General features: G+C 37.0%; 1 protein-coding gene across 2 annotated transcripts in view; it reads left to right on the plus strand.

The window, feature by feature from the left end:
• WDR19 (WD repeat domain 19) overlaps positions 1-13,118 on the plus strand; it is a 93,694-nt gene that overhangs the window by 24,953 nt on the left and 55,623 nt on the right. The window contains 5 exon segments of one of the 2 annotated variants that reach the window (NM_001266872.1): positions 5,957-6,027; positions 7,194-7,366; positions 7,449-7,563; positions 8,486-8,592; positions 9,334-9,456. In NM_001266872.1, coding sequence (NP_001253801.1) covers positions 5,957-6,027; positions 7,194-7,366; positions 7,449-7,563; positions 8,486-8,592; positions 9,334-9,456 — 589 coding nt within the window. 2 annotated transcript variants of the gene reach the window in all.

Here is a 13,118-nt window from a genome sequence, read left to right on the forward strand (position 1 = left end):
AAAATGCAATATATGAGACAACTATACCATAAAGGGGAGAGAGGGTAAAAGGTTTTGTATGTGATAAGACTTCTACATTCCACTTGAAATGGTAAAATATTGATTCTAAGTAGACTATGAAAACTTAAATATGTATATTATAATCTAGAGCAACCTCTGAGAAAACTATTCAAAGAAATATACAAAAGCAAAATAGAGAAATTAAAATGGGATGCTAAAAAATGTTCAAATGGAAAATGAGAAAATTTAAAAAATCAGCGTGACCAACATGGAGCAACCCTGTCTCTACTAAAAATACAAAACTAGCCGGGTATGGTGGTGCATGCCTGTAATCCCAGCTACTCGGGAGGCTGAGGCAGGAGAATCACTTGAACCCAGGAGAAAGAGGTTGCGGTGAGCTGAGTTCGCACCATTGCACTCCAGCCTGGGTGACAGAGTGAGACTCCGTTTCAAAAAAAAAAATCAATTAAACAGGCAGCTGGTTCTTTGAAGAAAATAAAATTGATAAGCCTCTAACAAGCCTGACAAAAATAAAAAGAGAATAGACAAAACAAATCACCAATATCAAGAATTAAACAGGATTATCCCTACAGATCTGAAAGCCATTATGAGAATAATAAAGGAATACTACAAGCAATTTTACACTCAAAATTTGACAACCTAGAAGAAATGGAACAATTCTTTGAAAACCATAAACTACCAAAACTCAACCCAAATGAAACAGATCATCTGGATTAGCCCTATAACTACAATAAAATGGAATTAGTGATTTAAATGCTCCCAAAAAATAAATCTCCAGGCCTGTATGGTTTCATTGAAGAATTCTGCCAAACACTTGATAAAGGATTAATACCAATTTTTTAAAAATCTCTTCCAGAAAATAAAAGAGTAGAGAACTCTTCAACTTGTTTTATAAGGCTAGTATTACCTTTATATCAAGACCAAACAAAGACAGTGTATTAAAAAAGAAAAATACGGGTCAGTATCTCTCATAAACTTGAGCATGAAAATTCTCAAGAAAATTTAGCAAACAATGTAACAGTGTATAAAAGGAATTATACTTCATGACCAAGTGTGATTTATTTCAGATACTGAAAATATCAAATGGTTCAATATTTAAAAATCAGTGTAATCTAGGTCAGGTGCAGTGGTACATGGCTGTAATCCCAGCGCTTTGGGAGGCTGAGCCAGGAGGATCACCTGAGGCTGGGGTTGGAGACCAGCCTGGGCAATATAGCAAGACCCCATCTCTAAAACAAAATAGCGAGGCATGGTGGTATGTGCCTGTATTCCTAGCTACTCAGGAAGCTGAGGTGGGAGGATTGCTGAGCCCAGGAGTTTGAGGTTGCAGTGAGCTGCAGTTGCATCACTGCACTCTAGCCTGAGCAACAGAGCAAGACCCTGTCTCAAAAAGAAAACAAAAAAAAATGTAATCACTATATCAGAAGCTAAAAAAGACAAGCCATATAATCACATCAATTGACACAGAAAAAGCATTGCACAAAGTCCAGCACACCTTCATGATAAAAACTCTCAGCAAGTTAGGAATAGCAGGTAATTACCTCAGTTTGACAAGGAACAATATAGGCCAGGCACAGTGGCTCACTCCTGTAATCCCAGCACCTTGGGAGGCCAAGGCAGGAGAGTCACTTGAGCCCAAGAGTTCAAGACCAGACTGGGCAATATGGCGAGACCCCATCTCTACAAGTTGCCTGTAGTCCCAGCAACTTGGGAGGTTGAGGTGGGAGGATCACTTGAGCCTGGGAGGTTGAGGCTGCAGTGAGCTGTGATCATGCCACTGCACTCCAGCCTGGGCAAAAGAGTGAAACCCTATCTCAAAAAAAAAAGAACTACAAAAAGCCTACACTTAATATCATGCTTAATGGTGAAAGACGGAATGCTTGTCCCTTAAGATTAGGAACAAGACAAGAATATCTGCTCTCATTACTCTTATTCAACCTAGCGTTAGAAGTTCTGGCCACTGCAATAGGCAAGAAAAAGAAATACACAGCACTCAGATTAGAAAGGAAGAAGGAAAACTCTCTCTATTTGCAGATGTCATGATCATCTTGGGATTTTCTACATAAAAAATCTTGGAATTTTCTACATAAAAGCAACTCCTAGAACTAAAACTAATAAATGAGTTGAGCAAGATTGTAGGATATAAGATCAACACACAAAAATTAATCACATTTCAATATACTAACAATGAACATTAACAATGAAAACAAAAATGAAAACCAATACCATTTTCAGTCACTCCAAAGAAATTGAACTGCTTAAGTATACCTCTAACAAAACCTGTACAGTGTCTGTGCTGAAAATTATAAAATGCTGACGAAAGAGATCAAATTAGACTCAAATAAATGGAGAGTTATACTGTGTTCATAGATTGAAAAGCTCAACAAAGTGAAGATGTCAGTTCCCCCAAGTTGATCTATTGTTTAATGAAATTTATATCAAAATCCCAGCATGCTTCTTTGTAGGCATAGACATGCTTATTCTAATATAGATAGATAGAGACAGAGAGATAGATACAGATCCTAAAATAGCCAACAGCAATCTTAAAAAAGAACAATAAAATGGGAGAAATCATTATTCCCAATATAAAAACTTGTGTAGCTACAATCATCAAGACTATGTATCATTGGCAGAGGAAAAGATACATCAATCAATGGAATAGAATAGAGAAGACAGAAATAAACCCACACAAATATGCACAGTTGGTTTTTGACAAAGGTGAAAATAATTCAATAAAAGCAAGATGCCCTTTTCAACAAATGGTACTGGAGCAATTAGACATCCACAAGTGGAAAAAAAAAAAAAAAAAAGCTTCAACACAAACCTTACACCTTAATAAAAAAATTCACTCATAGACTTAAATATAAAATGTAAAATATAGGAGGATATCTTTTGGATCTAGGGTTAGGCAAAGAGTTCTTAGACTTGAAACCAAAACTATGATCTATAAAAGGAAAAATTGATAAAGTAGATTTCATCAAAATTTTAAACTTTTGCTTTGTGAAATACTCTGTTAAAGATGAAAAGATGGCCGGATGCGGTGCCTCATATCTGTAATTCCAGCGCTTTGGGAGGCCAAGCTAGGCACATCACCTGAGGTCAGGAGTTTGAGACCAGCCTGGCCAACGTGGTGAAACCTTGACTCTGAAAATAAATAAACAAATAAGATGAAAAGATAAGCTACAAAATGAGAAAATATTTGTAAACCACATATCCAACAAAGGACTAGTATCTAGTATCTAGAATATGTAAAGGACTCTCAAGACCCAACAATATGTCATATGTTTAATATCTGTATATGTTATCAACCCAACACTATGTTGATACTATTTTTGTTTAAATGTCAATTATCTATTTACATATCAATTTATCTATGCAACACAAAAATAATAAACTTACTTATATAGTTGCCATTCAACAAAAACCGAACAGTAAAAAAAGCAAACAACCCTGTTAGAAAATAGGCAAAAGACATAGATTTCACCAAATAATAACAAATACATGAAAATTAGCCATTAGGGAAATGCAAATTAAAACCACAATTAACTCTTGCTACCCATCTATTAGAATGGCTAAAATGAAAAATAGTGATAACACCAAATGTGGGTAAGTATGAAGAGAAACTGGATTCCTCATACATTGCTGGTGGGAATGCATCATGGTACAGCTACTCTGGGAAGCAGTTTAGCAGTTTCTTAAAAAACTAAACATGCAATTACCGTATGATCTAGCAGTTTCACATCTGGCCATTTATTCCAGAGAAATGAACACCTACATTCAGATAAAAACCTGTATATGCAGCAACAGACACGTGAAAAAATGCTCATCATCACTTGCCATCAGAGAAATGCAAATCAAAACCACAATGAGATACTATCTCACCCCAGTTAGAATGGCAGTCATTAAAAAATCAGGAAACAACAGGTGCTGGAGAGGATGTGGAGAAATAGGAACACTTTTACACTGTTGGTGGGACTGTAAACTACTTCATCCATTGTGGAAAACAGTGTGGCAATTCCTCAAGGATCTAGAACTAGAAATACCATTTGACCCAGCCATCCCATTACTGGGGATATACCCAAAGGATTATAAGTCATGCTGCTATAAAGACACATGCACACGTGTGTTTATTGTGGCACTATTCACAATAGCAAAGACTTGGAATCAACGCAAATGTCCATCAGTGACAGACTGGATTAAGAACATGTGACACATATACACCATGGAATACTATGCAGCTATAAAAAAGGATGAGTTCATGTCCTTTGTAAGGGACATGGATGCAGCTGGAAACCATCATTCTCAGCAAACTTATCGCAAGAACAGAAAACCAAATACCACATGTTCTCACTTATAGGTGGGAATTGAACAGTGAGATCACTTGGACACAGGAAGGGGAACATCACACACCGGGTCCTATTGTGGGGAGGGGGTAGGGGGGAGGGATAGCATTAGGAGATATACCTAATGTAAATGACAAGTTAATGGGTACAGCACACCAACATGGCACATGTATACATATGTAACAAACCTGCACGTTGTGCACATGTACCCTAGAACTTAAAGTATAATTAAAAAATAAAAAATAAAATAAAAAAATAAAAAACCAAAAACTGGAAACAATCCAGATGTCCTTCAGTGGGTGAATGGTTCATCTATGTCATAGAACACTACTCAACAATAAAAAGGAACAACCTATTGATACACCCAGCAACTTGAATGAATTTCCAAAGGATTGCGCTGAATGGAAAAAAGCCAGTCTCAACAGGTTGCATACTGTATGATTTCATTTATATAATGTTCTTGAAAAGATAGAATTATAAAAACAAAGAACAGATTAGTGATTGCCAGAGGTTAGGATGGGGCTGGGGTTAGAAGGAAAGAGGTGAGTGTTTATGAAAAGGCAACATGAGAGATCCTCGTGGTCATGGAACTATCTGTATGTATCCTGACTGTGGTGGTGGATCTCATGAATCTCTTGTGTGAGAAAGTTACTAAACACACACACTGAGTACAAGTAAACACACACACCAAGTACAAGTAAACACACACATTGAGTACAAGTAAAACTAGGGGCATCGGAATAAGATTTGTAGTTTCTATCAATGTCAGTATCCCAATTGTGATATTATACTATAGTATTTCAAGATGTTATTGGGAGAAAAGGGGACATGGAATCTATCTATCTATATTGCCTCTTACAACTACCTGTGAATCTAAAATTATCTTAAAAGTTCAATTAAATGAAAATAATGAGGGAAACAATGTAAGAGGAAAATACTGGAAGGGAAGAGAAAGGAGAAAAGGAGATTAGGAGGAAAGAAATGTTACAACTGTTGGGTCTCAACATTGTACTACACAACTTTCATTTACATCAACTTACTTATTCTTATTACAACACTATGAAATAATATTATGCCCGCATTTTTCAGAGCTTTCAACCTGATCCTTCTGATCCAAATTTAATATTCTTTCTGTACTATAATTCACTTCCTTTTGTATGAAAGAACTCTGGGCACGGGAGAAAGGGAACACATTGTAAAGAGAAACCTGTATCATCTTACAATAACTAATACTACTCAGGAGAATATTTTCATACTCAAATTTCTTCAGGACCATTTTAACCTCCTTATTCCTGATGCCATAGATCAGAAACTAAGCCAGGTACAACCCACCCCCCCATCTCTTCACACAGTAAACAAACAACACCCCCCCATCTCTTCACACAGTAAACAAACAACAACAAACCCCAAAATTTAAAGATGTAATGAAGTACAGAAATTCTAATACTTTCTTTCTTTAACCGGGTAGATCGTTCTGTACATCACATTTTGGAGACCAGTAACCTATTCCATGGTTTATAATTTTTGGTGAACTAAAACAGTTTTATATAAAGATCATATATATATTTTTTAAATACATTTTTGTTTTTCAGCATTAAAATCCAAGACTTGGTTGACTTAAAAGACATGTATGCTATACTCAGCCTGGATGAGGAAAATAAAGGTATTGATTTTTCTGAAGCAGATCGACATTTTATCATTCCAGTTACAGAGAATAAGGTTGTGTTCATTATTGTGTGATTTGCATTCGTTGTAGGAGGATTTTTTTTTTTTTTTTTTTGAGATGGAGTCTCATTTTGTAGCCCAGGATGGAATGCAATGGCATGATCTCTGCTCACTGCAACCTCTACCTCCAAAGTTCAAGCTATTCTCCTGCCTCAGCCTCCCAAGTAGCTGGTATTACAGGCATGCGCCACCACACCCAGCTAATTTTTGTATTTTTAGTAGAGACAGGGTTTCACCATGTTGGCCAGGCTAGTCTTGAACTCCTGACCTCGGGTGATCTGCCCACCTTGGCCTCCCAAAGTGCTGGGATTACAGGCGTGAGCCACTGTGCCTGGCCAGAAATAAATTTTAATATTCTTTACTAGAGTTCCCTAAAATAGTCTCCTTATTTTAGTAATTATGTTGTCATACTGCTTGACTAGAAAGATATGTCTACTTTGATCCAGAGATTTATAGTGAATTTTATCCTAATTCTAATGTAAAGTATAAATTCTTATAGATAGTCATGACCCACATAATGACGTTTCAGTCAACAGTGGTCCACATACATGGTCCATATTTACCACTTTTTCTTTTTCTTTTTCTTTTTTTTTTTTTTTTTTTTTGAGACAGGGTCTTGTTTTGTTATTCAGGCTTACTCTACATTTTCTATGTTTAGATATGTTTCAATGTGCAAATACTGCTGTGTTACAGTTGCACAGTGTTCAGTACAGTAGCATGCCATACAGGCTTATAGCCTAGGAGCAATAGGCTCTACAATATAGCCTAGGTATGTAGTAGGCTGTTTCATCTAGGTTTGTGTAAGTACACTCTATGATGTTCACACAACAACAAAGTCACCTAATGACAGATTTCTCAGAACATGGTCCTGTTGTTAAGTGACACATAACTGTACTTTCCCTTTGAACCACAGGGAATGAGCCAATGCTCATATTCTTATGCCAATCCATGGCACATTTCCTACTCTAAATAAAAACTACTTAAACTGGTAAGGAAGATATTTGAAAATTGTTATGTCTCTGGTAGCTCAAATGAAAATATGTGTTTGCTGCCTGCAACTATATATTGTTTTTGAATGATCATTTATTTTGTCGATTATTTCAGGATTGGGTACCTTGTCCTGGACTGATGATGGCCAGTTGCTAGCACTCTCTACCCAAAGGGGCTCACTTCATGTTTTCCTGACCAAGCTTCCTATACTTGGGGATGCCTGCAGCACAAGGATTGCCTATCTCACCTCCCTCCTTGAAGTCACCGTAGCCAACCCTATTGAAGGAGTATGAAAATGGTGTTATTTTTCTCTTATTTCTTAATAAAATAAGTTTAGCAGTTGATTTATTACTATTTTTCTCTATATAGGAGCTACCAATCACAGTTTCTGTTGATGTGGAACCCAACTTTGTGGCAGTAGGTCTTTATCATCTGGCTGTAGGAATGAATAATCGAGCTTGGTTTTATGTCCTTGGAGAGAATGGCAAGTCTAAGTCTAGTTGTTTATTCTTATCTAGCATATAGTTTCTGTTCTTATTTGGTAAGCACTGGAAGTTTCTTTTAGGACCAAGTCTTTCACTCTTTTGTTCATATATCTCATTCTTAGCTTAAATGGTTTTGTAAGTCTTCTAAAAATTCACATAATTTTTAGAAAGCTTTTATTCTTTACCTGTGTAGTGAAGGCAGCATAGCATAGTGGGTAGAGTATGAGCTTCAGAATTAGAGAGGCCCTGGATTTAATTTCCCTTTCTGCCTCGGTTAGTTAAGTGACTATAGACAAATCACTTTGCGCTTGTGAGCCTTACTCATCTAGAAAATGAGGTACTTCTACTTTAATGGATCATGAGGAAGATTAAATAAAATAAAATGCGCGATCTCACTTGGCACAGTGACTGTTTTAAGCACTCCTAAACCTAGTGGGTACTTAATAAATGTTAGTTCTGTCTCCCCTTTTATGCTTTAAATAATAGCTACTAGCATGTGAGGAAAACCTTGTTTTGTTTTTTCTTCTCCTTCTTCCTCCCCATCACCTTTCCCCACTTCTAGGTCAGGTAACCCTCAGGAATAGAACAAACCTGAAAATTAACTGGTTAAACAGGAAACACCATTAAGTTTATTGCCACTTAAGGTTTAATTCTTAATTGTTTTGCATGTGATTTTATTTTCTATTACTTTGTTTCATGTAAACCATAATGGAATGCCTGAAGGCAAATTTATATGGCAACTAAGATTAAAATGAAATTTAATCTTTAAGAGTCAATTTAATCATTTAATCATTTAAGATTAAAATGAAATTTTAAGTTCAGAATATTTTTGCAAAAGCACACCTTTTAAAATTATTTGCAAGTATGTATGAGATAGTTTTACCAATATTTTAATGTGTTGATTTTTAAAAATTGCTACAGCTGTGAAAAAATTGAAAGATATGGAGTATCTGGGAACAGTAGCCAGTATTTGCCTTCATTCTGACTATGCTGCTGCACTTTTTGAAGGCAAAGTCCAGTTACATTTGGTAAGTATAATTTTGATGTCCTGGAGACATGCTAAGTTAAGTTATGATGAACAGCCTAATGTCTGATTATCAAGAATATTGGTTAGGAAGCAAGGATGTACAGACTAACTAGAAAGCCAGGTGTGAGTAAAGGATTAACAAAACCCTTCCCCTTCTATATGAGAAGTTCTATTGACTTTCTAACCCTGTTCCCCAAAAACCTGATAAATATCAACAGTGCTACTCACAACATAGCCTTTAGCAAAAATAATAGTAATAATAATTACCCTGTTGGTAAACTGCAACTAGAAGGAACTATACACAAAACCATAAAAACCTGATGGGAATGCCATACCTTCGGGCTTCCTGGAAGGTGCTGACTCATATTTGGGCATTATGTGTGTGGGGGTCTTTGAAACCATGCCTGCTGAGTTGTTCAAGAGATGTTGGCACCTGTGAAGAGGGGGCTTCTAAGTCAGGGTATTTCTCACATCTGTTTCATGGCTCTTCATGGAAGACAAAGAGATTAGCAATTAGATAGCTGCAGAGCCTGCAGTAAAGACTGTTCACACTAAGAGGGACGTCTGTGCTACCTTGCTGGCAAGCTGTGGTTCCTGTCTGATAGCTTTCTGACTAAACTGACCTCTGGTAGTCTTGGGAGTCTGAATGTTTAGTTGAACTTGAGAAAAAGACACCCCTAGATGTTGTATAGCAGGTTTACTCAAATGAATCTGTGAGCCATTATTATTCTTTACATTTTAGATAGAAAGTGAAATATTGGATGCTCAAGAAGAACGTGAGACTCGGCTTTTCCCAGCAGTGGATGATAAGTGCCGTATCTTATGCCATGCCTTAACTAGTGATTTCCTCATCTATGGTACAGATGTATGTGTCACCTTCTTTATTAGAGAACATTGGGAATTTCTAATTTTTACTTTGTGATCTCAGTCATTTCCTTCTCCTACCAGCCTTTTTTCTGTATTGAATCCAATACAATTACTGAAGTTATCTGTGATTAATTATATACATTCATGTGTCTCTTAGCAATGGAGATTCATTCTGAGAAACATGTCGTTGGGCAAGTTCATCATTGTGTGGATGTCATGGAGTGTGCTTACAGGAACCTAGATGGTACAGCCCACTACACACCTAGCCTGTGTGGTAGAGCCTATTGCTTCTAGGCTACAAACCAGTACAGTATGTGACTGTACTGAACGCTATAGGCAATTGTAACACAATTGTATCTAAACATAGAAAAGGTACCGTAAACATGTGATATAAAATATTTAAAACAGCATGCCTGTATAGGGCACTTAGCATGACAGGAGCTTGCAGGACTGGAAATGCCTCTGGGTGAGTGAGTGAGTGAGTGAGTGGTGAGTGACTATGAAGGCCTGCGGCATTACTGTACACTACCATGGATTTTATCAACATTGTGTACTTAGGGACACTAAATTTATTTAAAATTTTTTTCTTCAATAATAAATTAACCTTATCTCACTATAACTTTTTTACTTTATAAGCTTTTAAATTTTTAAAAACTTTTTGACTCTTTTATAGTAACACTTAGCTTAAAGTGTTACTAAGCTAATAACACTTAGCTTAGTAACACTTAAACACTTGACTCTTTTGTAGTAACACTTAGTTTGTTAACAAACACATTGTATAGTTACACAAAATATTTTCTGAAAAAATATATCCTATTCTGTAAGCCTTTCTCTATTTTTCACTTTTTTTAACTTTTAAACTTTTTATAAAAACTAAGACACAAACACACACATTAGTGCAGGCCAGCATAGCATCAAGATCATCAGTATCACTGTCTCCCACCTCTGCATCTTGTCCCACTGGAAGGTCTTCAGCGGGAATAACATAGATGGAACTCTCATCTCCTATGATAACAATGCCTTCAGGATACCTCCTGAAGGACCTGGTTGAGCCTGTTTTATAGTTAACTTTTTTTTAAATAAATAGGAGTACACTCTAAAATAACAATAAAAAGTATAGTATAATAAATATATAAACCAGTAACAGTCATTTATTATCATTATCAAGTATTATGTGCTACACATAATTATATGCGCTATATTTTTATATAACTGGCAGCACACGAGGTTTGTTTACACCAGCATCACCACAAACTTATGAGTAATGGCTTATGCTTTGACATTATAACATTCACGATATCACTAGGCAATAAGAATTTTTCACCTCCATCCTGATCTTATGGGACTATCATCATATACACAGTCCATCGCTGACCGAAACCTTATGTGGTGAATGACTGTACATGTATAGAACACGTAGGTGGCATGATTTGTTAATGTCAGTGCTTTTGTGATTTTAAGCAATTTTGATGGCCTAGTGAAAAGCTCAGACTTTGGAGCCTAGCAAATCTGGGCTCAAACACCAGTTCTATTACTTGCTAGCTGGTGTTTAACCCCTCCAAGCATCATTTTCCCTATCTGGGTGCCTTAAGGATTTAATTTGGTGATGAACGTAGACAATTCAACTTCAAATCTCTAATGCCTGCATTTAGTAGGCATTCAGCAAATATTAAGATTAATTGAATATTGAGAATCTGACTTCAATTTATTCATCCTTTGAACCATAGGTACTCTATATCTCCAAATGTTACATTAGCCACATGCACATAAAACAGTTATAGCATCTTATATTTGTAAAACAGTTTTCACAGATTTTTCAAAGTATGCCATACCTGTTACTTTGATCAGTCTGTAAAAGAATTAAGTAAGGTTGGTAGAAAATGCATTATTTTCCACTTCAGCAAAATATTGGCCGGGTGCAGTGGCTCCCACCTAAAATCCCAGCATTTTGGGAGGCCGAGGCGGGTGGATCGCTTGAGCTCAGGAGTTCGAGACCAACCTGAGCAACATGGCGAGACCCCCATCTCTAATAAAAATACAAAAAAACAGCCAGACGTGGTGGTGTGTGCCTGTGCTCCCAGCTACTCAGGAGGCTGAGATGGGAAGATCACTTGAGCCCTGGGGGTGGAGGTTGCCAGTGAGCTGAGATCGTGCCACTACACTCCAGCCTGGGTAACAGAGCAAGACCCCGTCTGAAAAACAAAAAACAACAACAGCAAAGAAAAAGTTATTTACTATTTTAAAAGTTTCCACTTTTTCACATGAAATTATCATTACCATTATTATTTTTTAGAGACAGGGTCTCACTCTGTCACCCAGGCTGGAGTGCAGCAGCACGATCATAGCTTACTACAATCTCGACCTCCTGGGCTCAAGCAATCCTCCTGCCTCACCTTCTGAGTAACTGGGACTACAGGTGCATGCCACCATGCCCTGCTAATTTTTAGTTTTTAATTTTTTTCTTTTTTCTTTTATTTTTTTTTTTAAGAAATGGACCTCGAAAATTTTTTGTTTGTTTGTTTTGAGACGGAGTCTCACTCTGTAACCCAGGCTGGAGTGCAGTGGCGTGATCTTGGCTCACTCCAACCTCCACCTCCTAGGTTCAAGCAGTACTCTGCCTCAGCCTCCCTAGTAGCTGGGATTATGGGCACCCACCACCACACTCAGCTAATTTTTGTATTTTTAGTAGGTACGGAGTTTCACCATCTTGGCCAGGCTGGTCTTGAACTCCTGACCTCGTGATCCACCTGCCTCAGCTTCCCAAAGTGCTGGGATTACAGGTGTGAGCCACTGTGCCCAGCTGAAATATTTTTTTTATATTTTCTTTTTATTTATTTATTTATTTTAGAAACCTGCTAATTAATTTTTTTTTTTTAATTTTTTTTTGGTAGAGACTGGATCTCACTGTGTTGCTCAGGCTGGTCTTGAACTCCTAGCCTCAAATGATCCTCCTACCTTGGCCTCCCAAAGTGCGGGAATTACAGGAATGGGCCACAGGTGCCCGACCTAAATTATTTTTTTGAAAGAACATGTTTTAAACCATGCTTGTTGCCATATGAGAGACTTTTTAAAATTTAAGTTTGACCGAAACTAGTAAGTCTTTGAGATAATATACATCAGTAAGGTAGGTCTCATATATCAGGTAATTTGGTGATATGGAAAAATACAGAACAGGAAATTTGTATGACGCTAATAGTTTATAGAGCCTTGATCTCACTTATTTTATCTCATCTATAAAATACACAGGGAAATTTTCAGGAGGAAGATACTGAAGATTGAGAGGCTAGCAAGTCTGTAGCAAACTGGAACTTAAACTAAAATTTCCTGATGGAAAATCTACTCTTTCCACTATGCCACAGTACTTTTGGAATAAATGTAGTAGTCTGTTCATTAAGCAGCAACTATTCCAGTTTCATTCTTGAGTAATTCAGAAAATATCATGGTTTTTGGCAGCTTTATTGAAGTTTCATTGACATGCAAGAAAAATGCACTATTAAAGTGTACAATTTGGATGGGCACGGTGGCTCATGCCTGTAATCCCAGCACTTTGGGAGGCTAAGACAGGCTGATTGCCTGAGCTCAGGAGTTTGAGGCCAGCTTGGACGACATGGTAAAATCCCGTTTATACTGAAAATACAAAAATTAGCTGGGCTTAATGGC

This window comes from Macaca mulatta, chromosome 5 (genome assembly GCF_049350105.2).
Source record: "Macaca mulatta isolate MMU2019108-1 chromosome 5, T2T-MMU8v2.0, whole genome shotgun sequence".
NCBI lineage: Eukaryota > Metazoa > Chordata > Mammalia > Primates > Cercopithecidae > Macaca > Macaca mulatta.